The 22983-nt window shown below is 44.0% G+C and overlaps 1 protein-coding gene across 1 annotated transcript; it reads left to right on the plus strand.

Moving 5' to 3' along the window:
• The first annotated feature begins 19042 nt into the window (after window positions 1–19042).
• Window positions 19043–20425, plus strand: pou3f2a (POU class 3 homeobox 2a). Its single transcript, XM_061091482.1, has one exon. It carries the CDS (start codon window positions 19043–19045, stop codon window positions 20423–20425), a length of 1383 nt encoding a protein of 460 aa, XP_060947465.1.
• The last annotated feature ends 2558 nt before the right edge of the window (window positions 20426–22983 follow it).

The following is a 22983-nucleotide window of genomic DNA, read 5'->3' on the forward strand; positions in this document are numbered from 1 at the left end:
AACAAAATCACACAAACAAAATTCTCCTCACAGAAATAGAAGAGGTGGATAATCTCAAATCCCGGATAGATTAAACCAAACCAGGCTGCGTGGCTAATTTAAATTAGGCAAGAAAACATTGTGTTCATAATTTGGGCGACCCTATCCTTTAATTATCTGTGTAGTTAGTTTATGGTAATTGAGTATATGTGTGGGGTTCGCTGGCGAAATTCAATTACTGGTAGCTGCACAGTGCGACCAGTCCTGAGCGGCTGGTCATAGATTATTACTGCTCACTGCTGTATCCAGGCCCGGCTCATAAAAAGTGAGCAGGTATGGAGCACTGCTGTTTCATCTGCTCCTCACCTCCTCTTCCCACGTGTTTCTCTTGAGTTGCACTCTCTAAATTTCCCCGACAAACCATGTTTTTCTCTCTTCTGCACGGTACATTTATTCAGCAACCGCTTTGCAGACTCTGCCTCTCTTTCAACCCTTTGCTTCTCCCTCTTTCATCTTTCGCTAAGTCTTCCTGTCTCGAGAAGCAAATGAGTGGCAGATGAACTGACGCTCGGTCAGGTATAGGACAATAACAGTCTGGAGGAAATAGAGATGGGGCAGCGAGAGAGAGAGGGAGAGAGAGAGAGAGAGGGAGGGACGGGGGGTTATGTGGTGTTGGAATGGGGGAGTCGGGGGAGTGAAGAGCAGCTGCCAAAGCCAGTCAGTTGGAGGAGAGTGAGGAGTAGGGAGATAAGGAGACAGCCAGGGAGCAGGAGCTAGCTGGCACCCTTAAGAAAGACACTGATACCCCCTTCTCTCTCTCTCTCTCTCTCTCTCTCTCTCTCTCTCTCTCTCTCTCTCTCTCTCTCTCTCTCTCTCTCTCTCTCTCTCTCTCTCTCTCTCTCCTTCTCCCCCTCTCCCCCACCACGCCTTCTCCTCCTCTCTTCCTCCCTCCACTCCCAGCCTTCCTCTCCTCCTTTGTGCAGTGTCTCAACAGAGCTGCCTTTGAGTGGCAGGCCGTCACAGATCAGCTAGCAGCTAAAGCAGAGGGCTGTGTGCATGTGTGTGTGTGTATGTGTCTGTGCGTGCGTGCATGTGCGTGCGTGTGTGTGAGCCAAGGCAGGGGGCTACCAGCCCTGAGCGAAGAGATCAGGGGAGAGTCTAAGTGGGTTTATCAGTTCTGCCGAGAGCCAACACACACACACACGCCTGCACACGCACACACACACACACACACAGTATAAACACGAACACAGAACTGTCACACACAAACTGAAAGTAAAAAGACAAAAGAAGTGGGGAGTTAGCTACACATAGAGTCAAATTCATGCATGTGCTCATGTGCATGCATACACGCACGCACGCACACACACACACACACACACACACACACACACACACACACACACACACACACACACACATATACATACAGAGAGAGAAAGGGGTATTAGACCCAACCAAAGAGAACCTGTGAGCGTGAAAGCGCCTTACTGCCTGCCTGCTAGCGAGAGATGTGACTGGATTCTTAAGCAGCCAGCTAGAGAGTGAGGGCTGCTAAATACACGCTCTCACACACACACACACACACACACACACACACACACACACACACACACACACACACACACACACACACACACACACTGAGACACTGCTCATATCTCAAGGTTCAGACGAAGGCTTGTGCCTCATTCCTCTTGTAGCTCGGTGCCTCGGAGCCTCAGCATGCTTGTTAAGGTAACGATTAGGTGTGTTTGTGCTCTTCTGTCTCTGATCTCCCGGGGCCTCATCTCTTTATTTTGATCACATTTATCGACTTTTAAAGTTATTTTTAAGGCGGGGACATTTTTATTAGACAGTATATTATAAACAGAGGGGAGCAGGGGATGGAGGAGCCGGATGCCGGAGGTACAAAGTGTAGCTTTGGCACTGCACATGCAAGGACATCCTGACTGATACAATTTGTTAGAAATTACAGAGGTTAAAAGAGCTGAGTGCAGTGTACTTTAAAGTTGCTTCAATCAATATTTGTATATTTATACTGGCTGAAATGACCCTGTGTTATGAGAAAGTGGTCGCGACTTGTGATGGTTTTTAGCCTCTCTTAGACCCTTTGTCTGTTTCCCACCACTCACAGTAGGGACGCAGTTGGAACAATTCGCAAATACTGAACAAAACCACAATACAAATATAACAGACGTTTCTGAGGAACTCTGTGAAGAATAAAATACACATGTCAGTCAATGGTATAACCAAAATCAGAGCTGAATAATGTGTAATCAAAATAATTATTTCTGTTTCCAGAAACACAGAACATCAGAACTACCTAAAATGGTAGACCCCATCTTTGAGAAAAAATTACTTTCACTTTTTTAGTTTGGTCCATCTCCCATCCACTAACATGGAGGAGGCAGGATTACATGCTGTCCTGCAGGTACTTTCCCCCACAGTCAAAACACATTCGGTTCAATTAGAGACTCAAAATTGACCGTGTGTGTAAAGTTAGCATTTATGGTTATTTGTCTTAATGTGTCAGCCCTGCGATAGACAGGCTGCCTACGAGGCCTCTCTCCCATATAAACCCCCCCGCACCCGACCCTCATTAGAAGTGCTAGAGTTAATGGGTGGATATATATCTGCAGGGATCTTTTTTCTTATCTGACATATGTTTTGCTCATTTGCATGTATTTTCTCGACCTACGGTACGAGCTCTCTCGTCTGTAGAAGTCAACCCACAGCACATAGATCCATTAAGAGTCATTTATATTTGTTCCCAAGTTGTTTTTCCATCCATGTTAAGTGTGTACGATTAATATGTTAATTAAAATGCACGTGTGCGGGCTTGTCTCTCCATGTGTGAACCCGCTCCCCGCGCAGAGTGCCTCAGTGTACTGTGTGATATCGCTTTGTGTTGCAATGGAAGAGACAGGCCTAATTACGTCTTTAAGTGTGTAATTAGGAGCAAGCGTAATTGGTGGTTTGTACACACGACGCACTCCTGGTTGGAAAACACAAATTATGTCTGACTCAATGCCCAACATGACTGTTTACTGTGGGAACGACAGGTGGTCTCTGCCCGTCTTCTTGTTCACATTCGCACAATTCATATGCATGCATACAGCTGCATGTGCAGTATTTGTGTTTTATATAGGGCTGCAACAGATGATTGCAAAACAACGTTCTCCGTTTGCTAAACAAGGACATTGTTGGATACTTGGTGTTTGTCTTAAACTGTTTTCCGACATGACCTCCGGATAATGTCCGGATAATTGAGTCCAGATAGTTTCCTTTCTTTTGCCTTTTCACATATGAAGAACAAAGCAGGTGATTGTCCTGGTCACAACTGCAGGAAAATGTCTGGAACCTCAGGGTAGCACATGAGGGAGGCGGGACATGACGTATTAACTCCACTGCCAAAATCACGTGTTATTGTTCTTCCCATTATTGAGTTGGGAGGCTCATCAGCAAAGCACTACTGTGGTTTATAACACTGAGAGGAAACAAGTTACACCTTTACTAAATGTACAAAGGAATGCAGGTTGGCTGTATTTGATTTGCCAGTGCAATGTGTTTCTGGGTGACGCTGAATTGGCGGTAAAATGTAATCCAGGTTTTAACTTATTTTTGCCAGAAAATCCAGCAATTGTTTTTCATGAAGTCTTCTGTGTCTGCAACCTGTTGCATCAATGCAGTATTTCCATTGAACTGAAAGAAGAGGCCATAGGAATTTTAACAACACCTTAAACAGTTGAAGGAGTACTCAATTTGCAATTTGATGTTGCATCTTCAAAAGTTTGGAAACGAGTCTCACTCAACAGAAATCAACAGAAATGTAGGCTGCAACCTACATTTCCCATGATGCAACTCATGCTGCATCAGACCTTCCATGATTGATGAATGCCTCATCATTCATCATTCATTAGAGCCCCCACAGTGTATGTAACAAGTTTTCTGTTAAATTTTTAAAAAGTAAATAAAAAAAGAATCTAACGTTGTTTTTCTAAATGGCTTTTTGAAAAAGTACAGCTCCATTCTATATCATTTGTTGAATTGTAGAAATTCAACTTAAAAATGTTAATTTATTTGTAATTAGATCTTTTCATTTGGGTTGTCAGCAGCTCTCTGTCACAAGCAATCAAAATAGACTTTTCATCCAGTTTCCTTGTCCCTCAGCAGCGGGAAAATATGTATTGGGCCGATGACATCACCATGACGTCATCAGAGGGTTCTTTTCTCAGACATTGAAAAATTCCCCCTAGATCAACAGCAAACAGTTATAATGAGTTCTGATCAGGACAAGTAAGCCGACCTTCATGATTAGAATGGGTGGAATGCCATTTAAAACAATTGAATGTTGTTTTTGCTTAATTATCTGCCAATCAGACAATTAGGCCCAAAAGTCCATAGACGACTGAAATAGTAGCACCGACACTGTACTCACTCGTTCATTTGTCGTATTCTTAGTCATAGACATACACCTTCTCAAACATGTAGAGGAGACAGAGGAGAAGAGGGAGATGGAGGTGAGGAGCCGCTCTCCTGTTCGCAGAAAGGTTGTTTGTTTAGAGGAAATGACACGTGCAGCCGAGGAGGAAATGATCTGCTTGGCCCCATGTAAGACCCTCCCTGGCACCAAGACCACTGCACTCAGCTCTTTTCTCTCCTCCAACACACGCACACACACACACACAAACACCCCCCTCCCTCCTTTTCTTTCCTTCATCTTCTCAGCTCTCCATCCATCGCTCGTCTGTCACGGCAGGAGTGCAGCCAATCCATCAGGGGTCGCAGCTAGGCAAGCCGTGAGGGCATGTGTGTGCGTGTTTGTGTGTGGTTGTGTGTATGTGTGCGTGTTTGTGCATTTGCGTTTGAAGGACTGAATATGTGAGTCCCTGTTGTGTTCATGTATCTAAGTCCCGCTCTAGTACACACTAAACACCCTGTCCATTTTGTGTTTGTGTGCATGCTTTCACACCAACACTCACGCATTCACACACACACACACACACTTTCCTTCACCCTTAATACACAGTGTGACTGGTTTGTATGTATGTGTGGGTGTGGGTGTGTGTGTGGCAACAAGGAAGTGGATTGGCCCTGCCTTCCCTGTGCACTGCTGACAGATCGTTGGAGCGTGGCCGGCTGCAAGGAGCCACACTAGCTGGGATAGAGACTTGCGATGAAATATCAAATTATGTTGCAAAGGAGTGTGTCTGTGTGGGAGCTTGTGCACACACACACACACACACACACACACACATATATGTATGACAACACACCTAATTGAACTGTTGCTGTATTCCACTAAAAGTCTCCCACTGAGCCATTATGATCTGGTGGCGAGCCAGTATTACTGATGGCGTGTTGTTTTATTTACATAATACATCTCCTTTAGGCCACTGATGTGGTCTCTGTAAAACCACTTTGGATTTATGAGGCCATTTTCACGCTTGTTACCACAGGAAATATGAGTGTCTATCAGCATGCGTTAGAGGGGGAAAGAGTGAAAGCTCCAGCAAGGAGCAGCACTGACAGCTTCACACACACACACACACACACACACACACACACACACACACACACACTGGTCTCCTACAGTATGTGTGGAGGTGCCATACAGGTCGCTGTGCTTTGTTTTCTGGTGACAGTGAATTGCGGCCGTGTGCTTTAAGCCAAATTCCGGCTCATAAAATATAGCAGAGCAGAGGGTTGGCTTGGCTCCGTGTGTGTGTTTGATCGAGTGTATATGTTGCAGGTTAACCACAGAAGAGGTCTCCAGAGTTACAAAGCCATCCAGGGTTGCGTCGGGATCAAGTTAAGCCCAGCAGGGAGCTCTTGGCTGGCCATCAGTATGCACCACCACAGGCTCTCCACACTGGCTTTCATCAGTCAAGTGTGTATGTGTGTGAGAGTGTGTTGGTTAGCTATAATGTGTGTACCATTTTTTTTACATGAATAATAATACAATATACATAGTAATGTTCTACGTTACATATTGTTACCTATGATTTATGCACAGTGTATATAATATAAACACACTACACAACAATAATGCAATGTGGTTTGATATAGTATATGACCAAAATAATACTAAAGCATATAATATAAGAGTGCAATAGTATAAATGTAGTAATAATATAGTTTTATAATGTAAAGTGTAGTATATATGTATTACACCACCACTACTTTATATTTTTTCAACAATAAAGAAGATATTTGAGTAGAATAAATATAAGCATATAAATAAAATAATTTAAAAAAGTCTATAATGTCACATTTATTTTGATTTGAGGAAATTCCCTTGATTGCTATTCTGGAGCTTTTGATATTACTGGATGTTCTTTATCAGGAGAAGCTTTTTAGATTTCTGAAATTTTATGTCAAAAATGTTTGGAAATGTAATAAATAAAGATTGAATTTGTTTGGTATCAAAAATGTATAATTACAAACCTAGATGACCCATAAATAGTTTCACTATTAACTTTGTTTATGAAATTCCGTTTCAGTTTTTCTTTCAGCGAAATAGCTGTTATCACTGAAACCCAGTATTTTTTTCTATATATCTGAAAATAATTTAAATGAACCCGAAATGTTTTATCTTATGGTATTTGTGAGGTGTGGGAATTATTTGCAAGATAAGTTGTCCGAAGTGAACATCAGGTCCAGGTTGTGGCGCCCGCCGGGGAAAGAAACACACGGCAGCAGACACACCGCAAATCAAAAGCAATTTCGGTATCGATGGCTCAAGTTTCAATAAAAATCAATGGTGCTTGCCTTGTGTCAGGTAGGGTCAACTATCCAATTCAATTTCTTCCTGAGGTAGAGCTGCACAGCCAAGGGTTAGAGTATGTGTGTGTTTGTGTGTGTTCACTCATGTACACAATGGAATGGTCAAAATAGCTTCAATACAGTAATACAATCCTCCAATAATGTGTGTTTTCACATGTTCACATTTTCACTCTTGCTTTTTAAGGTTTTAACCATAGACTGTAAAATATAGTATATAATATAATCCTATGTAAAGATGGACTACACCAAAATAACACAGATACGAACGCTGCCATCTTGAGTATTTGCAGTGGTGATGAAGGGATGGAGCAGTGGTAGAAAGGTCCCATCAAGACACTCAACCAATCGTACGTCAGTCTCAGCTGTCTATCATGATGTGGTACTCTGTTTTTATAGCATCAAATAATTAACTTACCGTAAAACTTTGTGGGAAACTTTAACGTGAATAACACCTAAAATGACAGAAATTAATTTGTGATTTGCCTTTGACTTACAGTTACAGACTAACAGTCTATGGTGTCAACCAATCATTCATATCATATTAAATATATTTTCATCAACTAGGATTTGTGTGTATGATTCTCATGGCAGCATTTAGTGAAGTAACTCCAGGCCCTTAAAATATTAATGATCTCCCCATCATTTTTCAGGCCAAGAATCTCTCAGCATGAGACAGGAGAGGAGAGTTACATAACTCGCCTCCACTCTGCTCCACACACTGTCAATGTATGGAACGGTATTCTGCACCAAATTTACGAGTCAAGTTCAGTTTACTAATATTGCAGTATTTTCTGCCACAGATGCACAGCCAGTGAAAGTACAAGGTTCTAACCCTGTGTGCATTTTGCACTTCAGTGTTTGGTGGAAAAGCCAGAATGCTCTCTTTCTCACTTTCACCCCCCCACTCCCCCACGCTGCAGCTTTAATTAAACACAAAATCTGGAAATTAATTTTTCCTCCCACAACTTGGGGGAATTGGCAAAGGTTTTTTAACCGTCCCCGGACTCTTTCATTCATGCACACATTAACACATACACCATTACAGATTTATACAATTGGGATGAGGTGTGCAATTCTCATGGGATGTAAATACACATACAGAATACATCAGAGATGAAATATAGCCCCTCAGAAAGACAGCAGAGGAACACCTCCCACCTCCATTCATACCTCCCTCTCTGACATACACACACACACACACACACACACACACACACACACTCGCAGACACACTTTACACTGGCTACGTGCTGATTGGACACGGGCAGGGGTTTGCAAACAGAGCTGCCAGTGACTGGAAATACACTGAGTGAGAGAGATGAGAGGAGCCCCTGCAGAGCTGACGAGTGGGCCACAGTCCTTCATACTCTCGACGATGGAAACATCAAAAAGCAAGTCAGGACACAGATAGCAAACATCTACATGCACACATGAAGGAATATTGTCAGAGGCCTTTAGGCTGCCAGGGTTTTATACGTACAGTACCTTACAAAATGTCTCTGGTAATGTCAGTGTTTTCGGTTTGTTAATGTTCAGGTACTCTGCAGAAAAAGAAGGGGGGAAGATGAAGGAAAGAAAGTACCACGGATCACTGACCCCCATCCGTCCCTTCCATTCAGATTGTGTTGCTATTTCCCGACTGATCTATGCCATCTGGCTGTGGATCTGAAATTTTCTGGCACCCCATCCGTGTGGAATGCCCCGACACACACGGCTCAGCTCGCAGTGAAATGAAGGGAAAATGAAAATGAAATGAGCTGAGCTTCTCCCCTGATCTCGGTCTCAGCTTCTGTCCTCTGCTCAATCTCATCACCCTCTCCCTCTCCCTCCCTCCCTCGCTGTATCATCATCCTCTTCCTCCATCCTCTCATCCCTCCCACCGCCCTCCTCCCTGCCGCCACCCCTGGGTAATCAGTGTGCTCTCTCATTCCGTGGCACACGGAGACACATTGATCTGGCAGCACGCGCTCGCACACACACACACGCACGCAAGGTTGTGTCTCTTACACATAAACACTAACACATACATTGATCTGGCCCGCAGGTCAAGTTCAATAGGAACAGCCAAGCGGCCCTCTTTCTATTTTTTTAAACAGAGCAGCTCTGCAGTGTATACTGCAAGGAGCTCTCACTCCTTGTCTCTTTTTCCCTCTCACACAGACACACACTCACAAATACATGCATGCACAGTCTCTCTATTCTTTTAACCCATAATGAACCTGAGATTTAAATTACGTGAAATAACTGACAAATATCTGCACCATGGTGCAACATTGTCAAGTCGCCATTATTTCCAAATACCACTTTTCAGTGTTATATCTTGACTCCAATCACAAAGGAGTCTTTTTTTTCCAGAAAAAAAGAAACCAAAACATATCTGAGCCCATTTTGTACACATCAGACGTTCAACATGACATTTATTTTATGTACAAACAAGTTCAAATCTCCCTGCGAGAGGAAAACACACAAATATTGTAAAAACATGCGTCGTACAACCAAAGAGACCGAGTGAAACAAGCTCCGACAGACACGTGAGCCAACATCTCAGTAAGCAAGTGCATGCTGGGATTGTTCGGGAGGGGGAATCCCACTTGACTGAAATCTCTCTTTTCCTCTCTGTGTGTAATTTTTTTTCTTCACTCTTTTATGATTCCAGAGTAATTTATCCCTCAGAGAGAGAAGCAGACAGACGGACGGACAGAGAGGGAGAGACAGCGGGGGAGAGAGAGAGTGAGAGAAAGAGAGTCCCAAATTTGTGCACTGCACTTTGATTTAGTGAAGCAAATTTAAATTTGTTTGCTCTATGCAAAAAAAATTTTAAAAATAAGAAGCGGCATCGCCCTCAACTTGTGTGGATTTCCACTGGAGGCAGAAACATCGCTAATGGGAGCTAGTGCCGTGCTCACCACAGCCACGGGGGCGACGACACTAACTGAATTAGCCTCATGCATATATTTAATACAGACCTGCTACACAAATTAGCCCAGTGGTATGTAGCCTCGCACCTCACCAGTGAGGCTCCGAGATCCGAGCAGCAAATTAATTGGCTAGGTTGCCTCCAAGAGTAGTTCCTCGGTTTTTCCCTTCACCCCGAATTATGCTTCCCAATTGTCGACACACATTTGATATGCACGGAGGAAAGAAAACGTGTAAATCTGTGTTTCCTCACAAAAGCAGTGTTTGCATCTGCCCTTAATTTAAATAGAGTAGGGGTTACATCTCTGTATATGTGTTTCTGCATGAACATATATACTAATAAACCACAGGGGTGCAGCTCTGAGTACCGTATAGTAGATACACCCCCGGAAACATCTCCTTTCATCGTATACCGCTCTGCTTTGACTCTGTATTTGAAGGTGTATTTGTTTGTTCATTAGGAGCCACACAAATTCCACATGCTGAGAGACACTGTAATGAACTTGTGCACATCTGTAACCCATGGTGACTACAGAGAGGAAACACTAGGGAGGGGTGGGTTTACCTTTAAAGTTTAATGCCCTGAAGTCTGTCCCTGCTAAGTAAAGATACACGCGGAGCAGCTAACGAAAAACTCTTGATAAGAGAGAGACACCGTGTTTGTGCTTGTGTGTTACAGACATAAAACAAGTAAGAGAACAAGACAGAGATTAGTTTGATTACCACACTGGGAACAAGCGCTATTGCTCACAGAGGTCCCTCCCCATCCATCTTGGTTCGATCCCTGGACATTCATCTTGGCTCAGTCTCCGGACAGGATCTTTAAATGTGGTCGCGGTTTAAGTCGAGCTTTGCAACATCACTATTGGTGTAGTGCAGGACTCGCAATCTGACCCTGACCTTGATGTTTAAAAAACGTTTAAGAGAGCTTTAGCAGCGCCGTGATTAATTTCAGTGCAGGATAATTTAACAGGCAATGAGGTGAGGAGAGATGTTGAGGTTTTCTGAGGAATTTAGGAGAAGCTGACGTGTTTTCTCCAAACTCTATGTTCAGCATATGGGTCTGCCTCGGGTTGATGCATGTTGTAGTAGGGGGGGGGGGGATTGTTTAAAAGGGTGACACAAAAGCAAGAGGCCTATTGAGTCGACTGCCCCACCTGCCCGGTCTCCAAGCATAAAGGAGAGGTGGAGGAACACGGTAAGATGGAGGGACATCTGGAAAAGAAAAAGAAAAAAGAAAAAAGACAAGTTAATGAAAATACACACAAACATTTTCTTAAGTCTTCTTATTATTTGTGGCAAGTGTTTTGGTTTAGAAAAGATCTGTTGCACTGTGAAATGATTTAATCAAGAAATCACAAAAGGACAAATTCTTATAACTAGAGACAGGGTGAGAAATTCTAGAGAGAAACTCCCAGAAATACATTACACATAATGAAGAGTTGTGTTGAGGTCCTGCTGGTACATGTACTCAAGTAATCACGAGGCAGTCTCAGCTGTCAATCATGATGTTAACAGTGATGGAAATTTACTTTTGAACAAACCTCACAGTGAAAAGAACTCACTAAAATGACAGAAACCATCTCCGAGAAAAATGTATTAAATGTGTTCTCTGATTTTCTGTCTTGGTCTTTTCTGCTAACATGGAGGAGGCAGGGCTCATTACCTGTATTTCAGCCATCCACAGGGGGCGATTAAAAATGTTTGCTTTTACTCTCGGGGAGCTGTCATGTCGACAGCCAGCAAACTGCACCTATTATTTAACTTTATATCTAATTTATTTAAGCTCACATTTGACGTGTTGGTCTTTTATGCAATGCTGACTGCTACCAGTCTTCTGCTTAAGAAAAAGCTGATTTCTGAGAAAACTGTTTTCTCCTTATTGTGCTAAGTTAAGCTAACTGGCTTCATGTTTACTGCACAGCCACAAGAGGGGCATCGATCTCCTCATCAAACTCTGCAACACAGCAAACGAGCACATTTCCCAAAATGTCAAACTATACTTCAAACGTTGTCAATGTCCCTTCGGCCTTGTGAGGACGGTTCTGTGCTCAGAGATCTGTCCCCGGTGATTAGAGGAAACAGATAAGCATTTAAGAAAGAGACACAAATCTCTACACTGGGTTGGGGCGGAGTAAGCTGATCAGAATATAGACGTGCGACATTTCTTTCCCTGCTGTTGCCTGTCCATAGCGACGCTGATCAGTATTGGTAATTGATACGCAGACCTGTGCTTGTAAAATCCATCCAGCCACCGACGTCTGTCCACCATTACGGTGTCAAACAGTCAATCCTGCCTGTCAGCTCTCTGTCTATGCCATTCTATCTTCCTTCATTGCTTTGCTGTGAACAGACAAAACAAAAATAATTCTGACTCTTAACACACACACATATACACGCACACACACGCACACACACACACACACACACACACACACACACACACACACACACACACACACACAAACACACACACACACACACACACACACACACTCAACACGTTTATGAGCTTTACTCTCTCTCTTCACCTCCATCGAAGTCCAGATTTACTGCCTCTATTTCTTAACCTGACACCGGAGTGTATATTCACATAGACACAACTAAATATGGTGCTGCTGAATGCCTATACACACTCATTCATATCGACTGTGCATGCACTGCAGCCCATTGTGTGTCCATTTGCATGGATAGCTGCACATTTATCTGTACTGTAGGCCATAGTGCAGACTTGTGTATGGACGTATGGAGATTTACACCAGTTTTAACCCTGGGGTTAGCCATCAGTATTGATTAGAACAGACTTAGACTGATTTTAATCCCTGCTCTGCCCGAGACTATCGATCAGGGCGCTGAGCTTTCAAGTGGGTTTAACGACCTACCTGCCCCTCCTCCTGTCCCTCGCTCCCCTGTTTCAGATGTGCTCTTTTTCTACTCGGGCAGGAGCGGCAGAGGTTTGTTATTACAACCCAAAGCAGAAGTGACGTGAGGTGTTAAACTTGGACCCGCGAGCCCAAACACTCCTCTTACACGCTCCTTTTTCAACACTAAACCAGGATGTGACAGCGAGCCGCCTCTAAAATATGACTGCACTCATGCTTCTCCTATCCTGAGTTTGTGTAGGTCATAATAAAGCCGGAGACAAGATGAATCTGGGCAACTCGACAGCAATGTCACGGTAAAAATACCTGGTAATGAATTATGACCACTCACCCAGAGGTGGGAGCTTCGACTCATGTCTTTATGGGTCCTCTGAAGACAGTTATATGGGACAACATGGGAGTCTTATAGGAGTCCTGGTGCCTTGGGACTTGGGTAGTGTTGTGAATTTATAGTTCCACCGAATGGTCACCTCTCTGATTGGTCCAGCACAATAACGCTGGCAATTGAGAGCCTGGCTTTTAAAGTCACGTAGATATATTTCACTGTGTGTTTGTGTGTGTGTGCGTTTGCGTTTGCCTGCCTGTCCCATGCAGACATATGAATCTGAGAGCATTTTTCATGGTGGAAGCATTTGTCACTGTGTGTGTGAGCGTTTGCGGGAACGTGTGTGTGTGAGGGATGGTTGCCGGGCTTGCCGTTTCTCCTCCATTTGTCCTCCCAGAGGCAGATTGGGGCGAAAGGGGGAATAAATTGGAGAAAGAGAATAAATCAATGCTAAACTGAGCACCAGGGAGACCTCCTAACCCTGACACTGTCACACGCGTGCAAAATGTAAAACGTGTCCGGGGAAAATGGTTTTTGAGTCCATATATCTCCACAAAACCTCTACTCTCACACACACACACACACACACACACACACCCACACACACACACAAGTTGAGATAAAGGAGGAGAAAGGGCTTGTGGGTAATTTCTGTAGTGGTCTGAAATGTATTGTGTATATAAGACATGACTGCCTCCCATTATCATTATTATTGTTATTAATATTATTATTATTATTATTATTATTATTATTATTATTATTATTATTAATAAATGAAGCCCCATTATCCTGGATACTATTGTTGAAGGCTGCTATCTTGGGCCAATGACGTCATTCAAGGCCTGAGTCATAGTATAGAAGTATTAAGGACCCACCAGAATACACGCTATCCCGAGTCAGTCTTAACTGTCAATCATGACATTTCACCTTGTTTTTATAGCATCAAATAACTAATTAAAACCAAAATTACTGAAAAAACAAACACTTGAACAAACATTATTATGATAACTATCTAAAATGACAGGAAATCATTGAGTAAAATGTATTAGATGTGTACTTTGACTTTTTACCTTGGCCTGTATCCACCAACATGAAGGAGGCTATACTGCAGCCAGCCACCAGGGGGGGGCGATAAAGATGCTTTGGCTTCACTATTGGGAAGCTGTCATGTCGTCCATCTTTTTATACAGTCTATGGTTTCAACCCAGAGGTGACATCCTCACCAACTGTTGAGCGTCCTGACGCGTCAACCTTTTACAATGGACACACTTCAATATCCCCACCACTTCAAATTCTGCAGGCGTTTTTGTCTTCAGTTTTCGGCCTCCACACATCTACGTTATTCCATGTATGTTACGCTTCCACAACAGCCAATGTCACCTGCTTTCATCTCCTTCTCTGTACACGACAGTTCAACTGCTTTCATCTTTCACGCTGCAACTGTCGGTTCACTGTTAAATTAAAAACCCAAACGCTTTCATCGATCGCACCTCAAAGAAACACTTCAAACTCTTTCAGTGCTTCAACTCCCAACTGTAAAAGCTGGTACTTAAAGTGGGACCCATTCAACTTCTCAGATTCAAAAGATTTACATTTTAACAGTGTTTGCTCTTGCAATTGTCAACATAGTAACCGCTCTTTAAAGCACCTACAAGAAACCTTTGATTTCCTTTGATTTTGCCGCCTCTGTGGACATGAGCGGTAATGCTTTCACCTGTCGACAGTCCCCGCCTGCCCAGCTTGTGCATTTGTGTTGGATGTTTGCAGAATGCATAACAATGAAGTATCGATATTTTTGTTGCTGTAGGTAATATGACAACATAATAATTATCTTCTAGTACCGTTCATACTGTTACCCTAAACCTGCTGTAAAGGGTTTCCTCTTGTTGTTGTAGGTCAAAAAGAAGCAGCAATAATAAAATGAGACCGTTTTTATTACCAGTTAAGAACTCCTTGTAGTATTAAGGTAATTTGAACCGTTTACTTGTACCTATTTAGGATATTTTGCTGCATGTTTGTGAGGAAACGAGCTGGATGTGTATTGTAACCACAGAGCATCATGCTCTCTTTTGCACAGTGAACTGAGGCAGCACGTTCGAGGCTGCAGATGGAGCCGGGCGCTGGCGGTTCGGGAGCAGAGAGAGTGTATAGATTGGGATTATGGAGGTGCACTGGGGAAAGGCTCTTCAGTGAGTTTTCTATTCAACTTAAGTCCTCTAAGACCTCCTCATCTCTTCTGAGAGCAGCAAGCTGAGATCTGATCTAATGCTGAGTGCCACATGTGAGTGTGTGTGTGGGTGCGAGAGAGAGAGAGAGAGACACAACACTTTGATGAGAGCCTGCTGGGGATGTGTGTGTGTGTGTGTGTGTGTGTATGTGTGTGTGTGTGTGTAATGAACAAGTGTGTGCATGTATGCTTGTGTGCTTATGTTTTGGGGTAATGAAGGAGTCCATGGTTTATATATTTCTCTGTGTGTACGCCCATGTCCGTGCACTCTCCCTCCTCCCTGAAGGGTTGTTTGGGGTATTCTGTGCAGGTTTTGCTCAGGGGGGAGGTGGGTTCTTGGGGTCTTGCATTCAGATGTAATTAGCCCAGACAATGGCCTGGTTAAAGCTGGAATCCTCCGAGCCCCCTCTCTCTTTGATTGTGTGGGCCAGCTGTGGAGGAATGGCCATTATCTCCCTGTGTCCGGCAGCATAAAGAATCCCCCCCCCCCCCTCTCCGCCCTGGTTACCCCTGCGTTACAGGGTTCCCACAGGGGGAGGGACATGGGCCGGTCACACACACTGGCCTAGAGAAAGTGAAAGCAACCAGAGCACTGGTTGCCTGGCAAACATTAATTCAGATAAATGGCTTCACCTCGCACTTGAACCACTCTTTCTCAAAGTAATGCAGTTGAGCAGGCGGCACTGGTTACACGAGAGTGAAAAATCTCTTCCGATCGACATGTACATGCCTTTCTTCTATAGGTGTTTCCACTTGTGTGTGTTTGTGTGTTTTTGTTTTGTCTGCGTCCCTTTCAATCATAAATATCTCATAGAGAGTTCCGCCCGCGCACAGGGACACTTAGGCCCATTAGACTTGCGAAGAAATTGAATCTTTACAGCACTGGGGCCATATAATTACTGTTAATTTAACGCTCAGATTCTCCATCATTAACTCTCACTGTTGAATACAGAGCAAGTTACAGGGCAAAACAGAGACAGTGCATGTGTTGAGCCTGCAGAGCCTGTGTTGACAGCGCAACCCGGCCCTTTGACTGAATTAACAGCGACCTCTTCCTCTTGTAAGAACAGGACTCGCATCGTTTATGCGTTATTAGGTCCTGTAATTGGGCAGCCAGTAGTTTGCATATTAGTCTATTAGGGTAATATGTTTTGCTTCTCTCAAAACACGGCTTGCCAGAGCCCCTGGCGACACATTTGGTAATTCTCAGAATTACACCCTAATCATAAACCAGTGTTCTTTCAATCTCTATAATTCAGGGTGCGTTGGTGTACACACATCCTCAGCTTTATAAGATGTATTGATTAGGCTATCACTGCCTATTTAGGATTCAATTGCATTATGGTCTTAAACACTATCTGCATGTGACTTTGAATTTGACAAATGTTTCTGTATATTTCATTGGATGCATGTGATGCTGCACAGAATCCCTGTCTGAAATTTAAACATCCATACTTTTATTTGTTGTCTTTCGAGGTTCCTTTAACCTCTAAATAGCTCTTACGGTTTACAGCTGGTGTCCCACTTTGAACCAATAAAATTACATCTCCTAAATAACAGTAGTTGCTGAAGTAGGTCAAGGGTAAGATTAATAAAGATAATACAGAGGAATAAAAAGGTGACGGATAATAAAAGCTGTTGGAACAGAGGTTGTTTTTACAGAATGAAACTTTGCAACACTACAGTTGCCACTGGAGGCTGCTCTGGATGATACAGCTCTGTATTCTCTGGATACATTTACAGAGAGGCCCAGGAATAAGGCAATTCAAACTGTAATCGTAGTTATGGTACACATTCTATTTTCGGTTACTGAATCACTTACTTTGCAAATTGTATCTTTCTTTTTTAACTGTGTAGTTCACTATGAAATATTAATAATTCCACAGCATTATTGTGCACTTGCAGAATTAACTTTACTGTTAAACATGTAATTGTTTCATTATTATTCAGAACACTTTATTCCATTTATATATATTTCACGTAAGACATTTAAGTTGCTTCTGCGTGTCCCCTTGCCAACGAGTTAATTGGTTCCCTGCTGCTGCTTTATGTAGAACAGGTATGAGTTTAGGAGGGAGGAGTGTCCTCGTGCTAGAGGAGCGTTATCTGCCTGTTGTGAATCTGAGAGGGATCCAGTGTTTTGCTGTGTAGGTGTTTATTAATTTAAGACAGGAGAAGATCAAAATCCTGTGGTTTAAAGTTGTGGCCCTCTTATTACCCGCAGCTCAGAGGATCTGGAGCACGACCAACCAACAAAACTAATTATTTAAAAACAGACCTTATTAGGCTAAGTTCAGTTAGCAAAACTTAAAATCTCATATGAACTTAGAATGTGGCTGCTGGTAACCTATTCTTATTCTTACTTTTATATTTTATTTCAAACACTTTCTGTGGGCTTGACCTGAGAGGTGTGTAAGAGAGGAATATAAACCAACTGGAAATGTGGGGGAAAATCATGGAATTTAGAAATAGCTAAGATTTCTTATCATCTTAAAACATGTTTTCACAAATTACTTTTAAAATTTAAATGAAAATCTTAAATTCTTCCTCAATATTTTTTCTCTGTTTGTGTGAAGTGGAATCTAAGAAACAACAATACTTGAGTTATTCTTCCAATTATTTCCACCCCTGTTGTATTGTGGGACTGTTTATAATGGAAACAAATTAAACTCTTGTGAGTCATCTTTGCTTTTTGTGCATGGAAAGCTGGAGATCATTTTTCCTCATCCCAATACTGAAATACAAGGAGTTCAGGGAAAACAGACCTAACGTGACACTGTTGGTGCTTCCATCTCAAAGTTTACCCAACAAGCAGGTGGAAGGGGGCGCGGTGGTCGCAAAGGATCCATTCTTGCGGCCTCCTCTCTTTAGCCCCGAGTTGCCCTCTCCACTCGCCCCCCCATTATTTGTCCCGGCGGCCGAGCGCGCGGCCCCAATGAGCCCTTTGGAACGGAACGAAAAGAAGGAGAGAGCTGCAGCTGTGACGTGGGCGTCGTTGTTCCATTCAGCGCGTTCGCCATGGCAACGGGGCCGAGGCCCTGGAAGCACGTAGCCCCTCTTCTCTAGACGCCGTCCTGAGGGCAAAGAGGCAGCTGGAAGTTTCTCCTCATGATCACCGCACATGGCGCAAAACCTCCCAACCAGCGCATCTCACCTTAACCCTACGTGAATGTGGTTCAAGCAACTTAAGCAGTTTTGAGAACTGGGACCATGAACGTTTTTACGATTTTGCCGCCTCTGTGGACATGAGCGGTAATGCTTTCACCTGTCGCCAGTCCCCGTCTGCCCAGCTTGTGCATTTGTGTTGGATGTTTGCAGAATGCATAACAATGAAGTATCGATATTTTTGTTGCTGTAGGTAATATGACAACATAATAATTATCTTCTAGTACCGTTCATACTGTTACCCTAACCCTGCTGTAAAGGGTTTCCTCTGAACTCCCCAGTGGTCCGATATCGAGAATATTTTTTATACAAAAGGCCACCTTTCTCCCTGATTTCTCTATTGTTGTTGTAGGTGAAAAGGTGGGACCAAGAATAAAATTAGACCGTTTTTATTACCAGTTAAGAACTCCTTGTAGTATTAAAGTAATTTAAGCAACTTAAACAGTTTTGAGAACTGGGACCATGAACGTTCTTTTCTTGTGCGCAAAGATGTGGCCACTACATCGATGCATGTGTTTCTTATGGAACTTTTACGCACGGTTGACGCACGGACCCAATAAATGTGACCCACTGACCCACTTCAAGCGGAATAAACTACTTTCAAACGAATATACATGTGTTTTCCTTTTCTTTTAGCTGAGCTCGCTCGGTCTCCTCTGCGCGCTCTCTCCCTGCGCTCTGTGCTCCTCCAGCACGCTGCAGGACTGCTTGTATTGTTGGGCAGAGTGATTGGGGTTTCTGTACAATCTCCCGTGACCAATGAGCGGGGTGCTGTCAGGGGTAACCACATCTGTCAACCGCTCCTGGCCAATAAAGAGCGGAGCGAGGCGGACCACAGGTGCGCGCCTCTGCGTCCCCTTGGCACAGCGCCCGGGAGATGCTGGAGAGAGACGCCGAGCTGCCCCGTGGCGCAAAAGAGTTCCTGTCAAAGGCAGCCTCCTCCTTTTAACTCCGGCGATCACTCCGGCTCCGAGACTTATGGCGACCGCAACGTCCAACCACTACAGCGTGCTCACCACCCCCAGCAGCGCGCCGCCGCCGCACTCGGAGTCCGGGAGCATGCAGCAGGCGGCCGCGTACAGGGACGCGCACAGCCTGCTCCAGAACGACTACAGCACGCTGCCGGGCGGGGGGCTTCCGCTCAGCCACGCGCACCAGTGGATCGCGGCGCTGTCTCACGGGGACAGCGGGACCCCCTGGCCGGCCAGTCCCCTCGGAGAGCAGGACGTGAAGCCCGTGCTGCACGACAGCGACCGCGAGGAGCTGCAGAACTCCAGCAGTCTGCAGCAGCAGCAGCAACAGCGACACCCTCACCTCGCGCACCAGCAGGCGCATCACGACGCCAGAGCATGGCGAACCAGCACGACCACCACACACATCCCCGGGATGGCGACGTCTGAGGGCCAGAGCCTGGTGTATTCCCAGTCCGGCTTCGGCCTGATGCCGGGGGGAGAGCAAGGGGGGATGCATCACCACCCCCTCCGGGATGAGGACCACCACAGCCTCAGTCCGCATCTCAGCGACCACGGAGGCGGCCCCGGGGCCCACCAGCAGTCTCTCTCGCACCATCACCAGCACGGGGGCCACCAGGACCATTCGGACGAAGACACGCCGACCTCCGACGAGTTGGAGCAGTTCGCCAAGCAGTTCAAGCAGCGGCGCATCAAGCTGGGCTTCACCCAGGCGGACGTGGGACTGGCTCTGGGGACGCTGTATGGAAACGTCTTCTCTCAGACCACCATTTGCAGGTTCGAGGCGCTCCAGCTCAGCTTCAAAAACATGTGCAAACTCAAGCCCTTGTTGAACAAGTGGCTGGAGGAGGCGGACTCCACGTCGGGCAGCCCCACCAGCCTGGATAAAATCGCGGCGCAGGGGAGGAAAAGGAAAAAGAGGACCTCCATCGAGGTGGGCGTCAAGGGGGCTCTGGAGAGCCATTTTCTCAAATGTCCAAAACCCGGAGCGGCGGAGATCACCTCCCTGGCGGAGAGTCTGCAGCTGGAGAAGGAGGTGGTGAGGGTTTGGTTCTGTAACCGGCGGCAGAAGGAGAAGAGGATGACCCCCATTGGGGGACAGATACCGGGAGGAGAGGACATGTACGGGGACAGCCCTCCTCACCACGGAGCACAGACTCCTGTGCAGTGACCTCAGCTTTATCCTGAGCCACACACGGACCCCATCACGGAGGTATAAGTCCTTCCTTATTTCTTTGACTCTGTGCTGGAAGCTGCTCGGTACTGGACCTCAGCCAGTTGTAATGTTGGACCCTGGACTGACACAGCGGGGAGATACACTGCTGCAGAAAATACGCATAGCGGAGATGATGGAGAGGGTTCATGGCGCGGGGCTGCCAGGCGCATTGGGATACGACTGGCGTGTGAAAACCAAAAAAAAAGAGAAAAGAAAAGGAAAAGAAATCACAAATCTGCTATTCTACACCTTCAAGGCGCCGGCGTGTCATTATTCAAGGTGTCACAACAAGGGGGACAGAGGCAGGGTGTGTGTGTTGATGTGGACACGAGGTTGTCCACAGGGGGGAAATATAAAAACTAGCTCCGGGCGTGATGTGGAAGAGTCGCAGCCAGAGTCAGACTCCGAGTGGGTAAATAAACGCCATCTTTCCATCATAACAAGAGCAACAGGGGTTCTTCATTCACACACACAGGCAGAGAGAAAGCGAGAGAGAGAGGGCTGCAATGGCAGACACCTGCTGTAGCCTGCTATGTTAAAAATGAAGGCCAATACCAACCAATTATTATTATTATTTTGATACTATTATTGTTATTATTATGTCATCATCATGACCAATCAAAATGTGTTGATCTAATGTCAAAATGCATCAGTATATTTATTATTTATTTAATGTGTTAAAGAAAACAATCTGACATTGCAATAAATTCTATGTAATAATAACAATAATAGTAATAATAATATTCATGATAATGGTAGTGAGTATTGGTTGATGCTTTTCTTTCCGTGCAGACTTTGCTGGGCGCCTGTTTACAGTGTGTTTTTTGCTGTTTATTATCTTATTTCTGTACTTTTCCAAAATGCTGTGAAACGATAAAGACCAAGACTGTCCGGCTGCAACACTCGAAGCAGTTCAGCCCAATTTGCCTTCCTTTCCTATAAGAAGAAGAAGAAGAAGAAAAAAAACCAACACAGAAATATAAAAAAAAACAAAAACAAAAAAATATGAAAATAATGGTTACAAAAAAAAAAAGATCAAAAAACTGAATATATCCTGGTACCAGCTCTGGCCGCAGTGGCTCCACTACTTCTACTGTATGACTCATTCATTCACTGAGAAGACAATTTGTGGGATGTATCTCCATTCGTTTTCGTATGGCTTCGTTTGTTTGTATATTTGTTTGTTTGTTTGTTCGGTTTTCTCTGTCAGTCTGTGCCAAAGCACAAACACAGACACGTGCTCTTGTGCCACTTTAATCCTGTGATTTATGAACCTGATCTGACGGTGGAGGGTTACATGGGGAAATCCAGCAGTGAAGTTGGAGATTTTATTCTCTGACTCAAATTCAAAGATAAAGTATCGATTTTTGTTTTTTTCATCAGACACACAAATTTAACTGAAGGGTGTACATGACTTGAGGAAAAATGTAATATCTGAAATTAGTTATTTTCAGAATTACGGAGGAGTTACAGAAGTTTTTTGCGTTTCAAAAAACTTTATGAACTCAAGGCCCAGTTAACAATAACAAAGTGGATCAATAACCAAACAATCAACTCCATTTTTTCTTTTTTTCTTCACGAATTAATAGAAATTACGCTTAGCAAGCTTTTTAAACAATTTAATGCATTTCAAGGACACATTGCATAATTCTAATAATAACACACGTTTGGCCTGATATTGTTTTAATCCCTATAAAGACAATACGTGTAATTCTGAACACGTCACTTCGATCCTTCAGCTGAATTTGAGTGTCTGACGCGGAAAGAGGGAAAAAAAGAAAATCAACCAAACCAAAACAAAAATCGCATTGACCTGAAATCTGTGATCAAACCAAGAAGGAGGCGGAGAAAAGAAATCAACGATTGCACAATTTCTATATGCTTTTTTGTCATTAAATCGTAATTGTTTTCTACAACACTCCAGTCTTTTGCACGTTTGTTCAGCTCCACGACAAGAAACGAGACGCTACTGACAACAAAGCCTTCTGTTGTGTTTATGTTTTGTTTTTGTTTCCTCGTGCGCGGCCTCGCATTGTGACGATGGATTTTTATCAATCCGTCTCGGCTGCTTAAAATTGTCCTTCAGCTGTTTCGTGTGTATCCTGCCGCTGATGTTGTTGTGTGGGGAGACGCTATAATCCGTGAAGATGCTAACACACACAGACACACACACAGCCAGTGCGAGGGCCTCCAATTGAAATACATGGCGTTTAATGAGACTAATATTTTTAATCAGGGACAAATATGAGAGCTAATTGACAATTATGACGAAAAGATGTCAGGACAATGAATGCAGTTTGTGCACAGGCCTGTGTGTAGGCGATGAATCAAGAAGGGGAGATGTCATGTGGGCCAAACTGCAAGGTGTAGGACACAAGGTGGACCAATATAAACAATATAAATCAGACTGGTTTGAGTTATATGGAAAACAAATTGGCCTTTGCTTTCATTGTCCACCATAAAATAATTGTAAACAAGTTTTATTCATCATTTTGACACATACAATATTTTTT

This window comes from Limanda limanda, chromosome 18, assembly GCF_963576545.1.
Source record: "Limanda limanda chromosome 18, fLimLim1.1, whole genome shotgun sequence".
NCBI lineage: Eukaryota > Metazoa > Chordata > Actinopteri > Pleuronectiformes > Pleuronectidae > Limanda > Limanda limanda.

What these genes read in the sequence shown, in the direction of transcription:
- pou3f2a (XM_061091482.1), top strand. Translation starts at nt 19,043, where the DNA reads ATGAGCGGGGTGCTGTCAGGGGTAACCACATCTGTCAACCGCTCCTGG.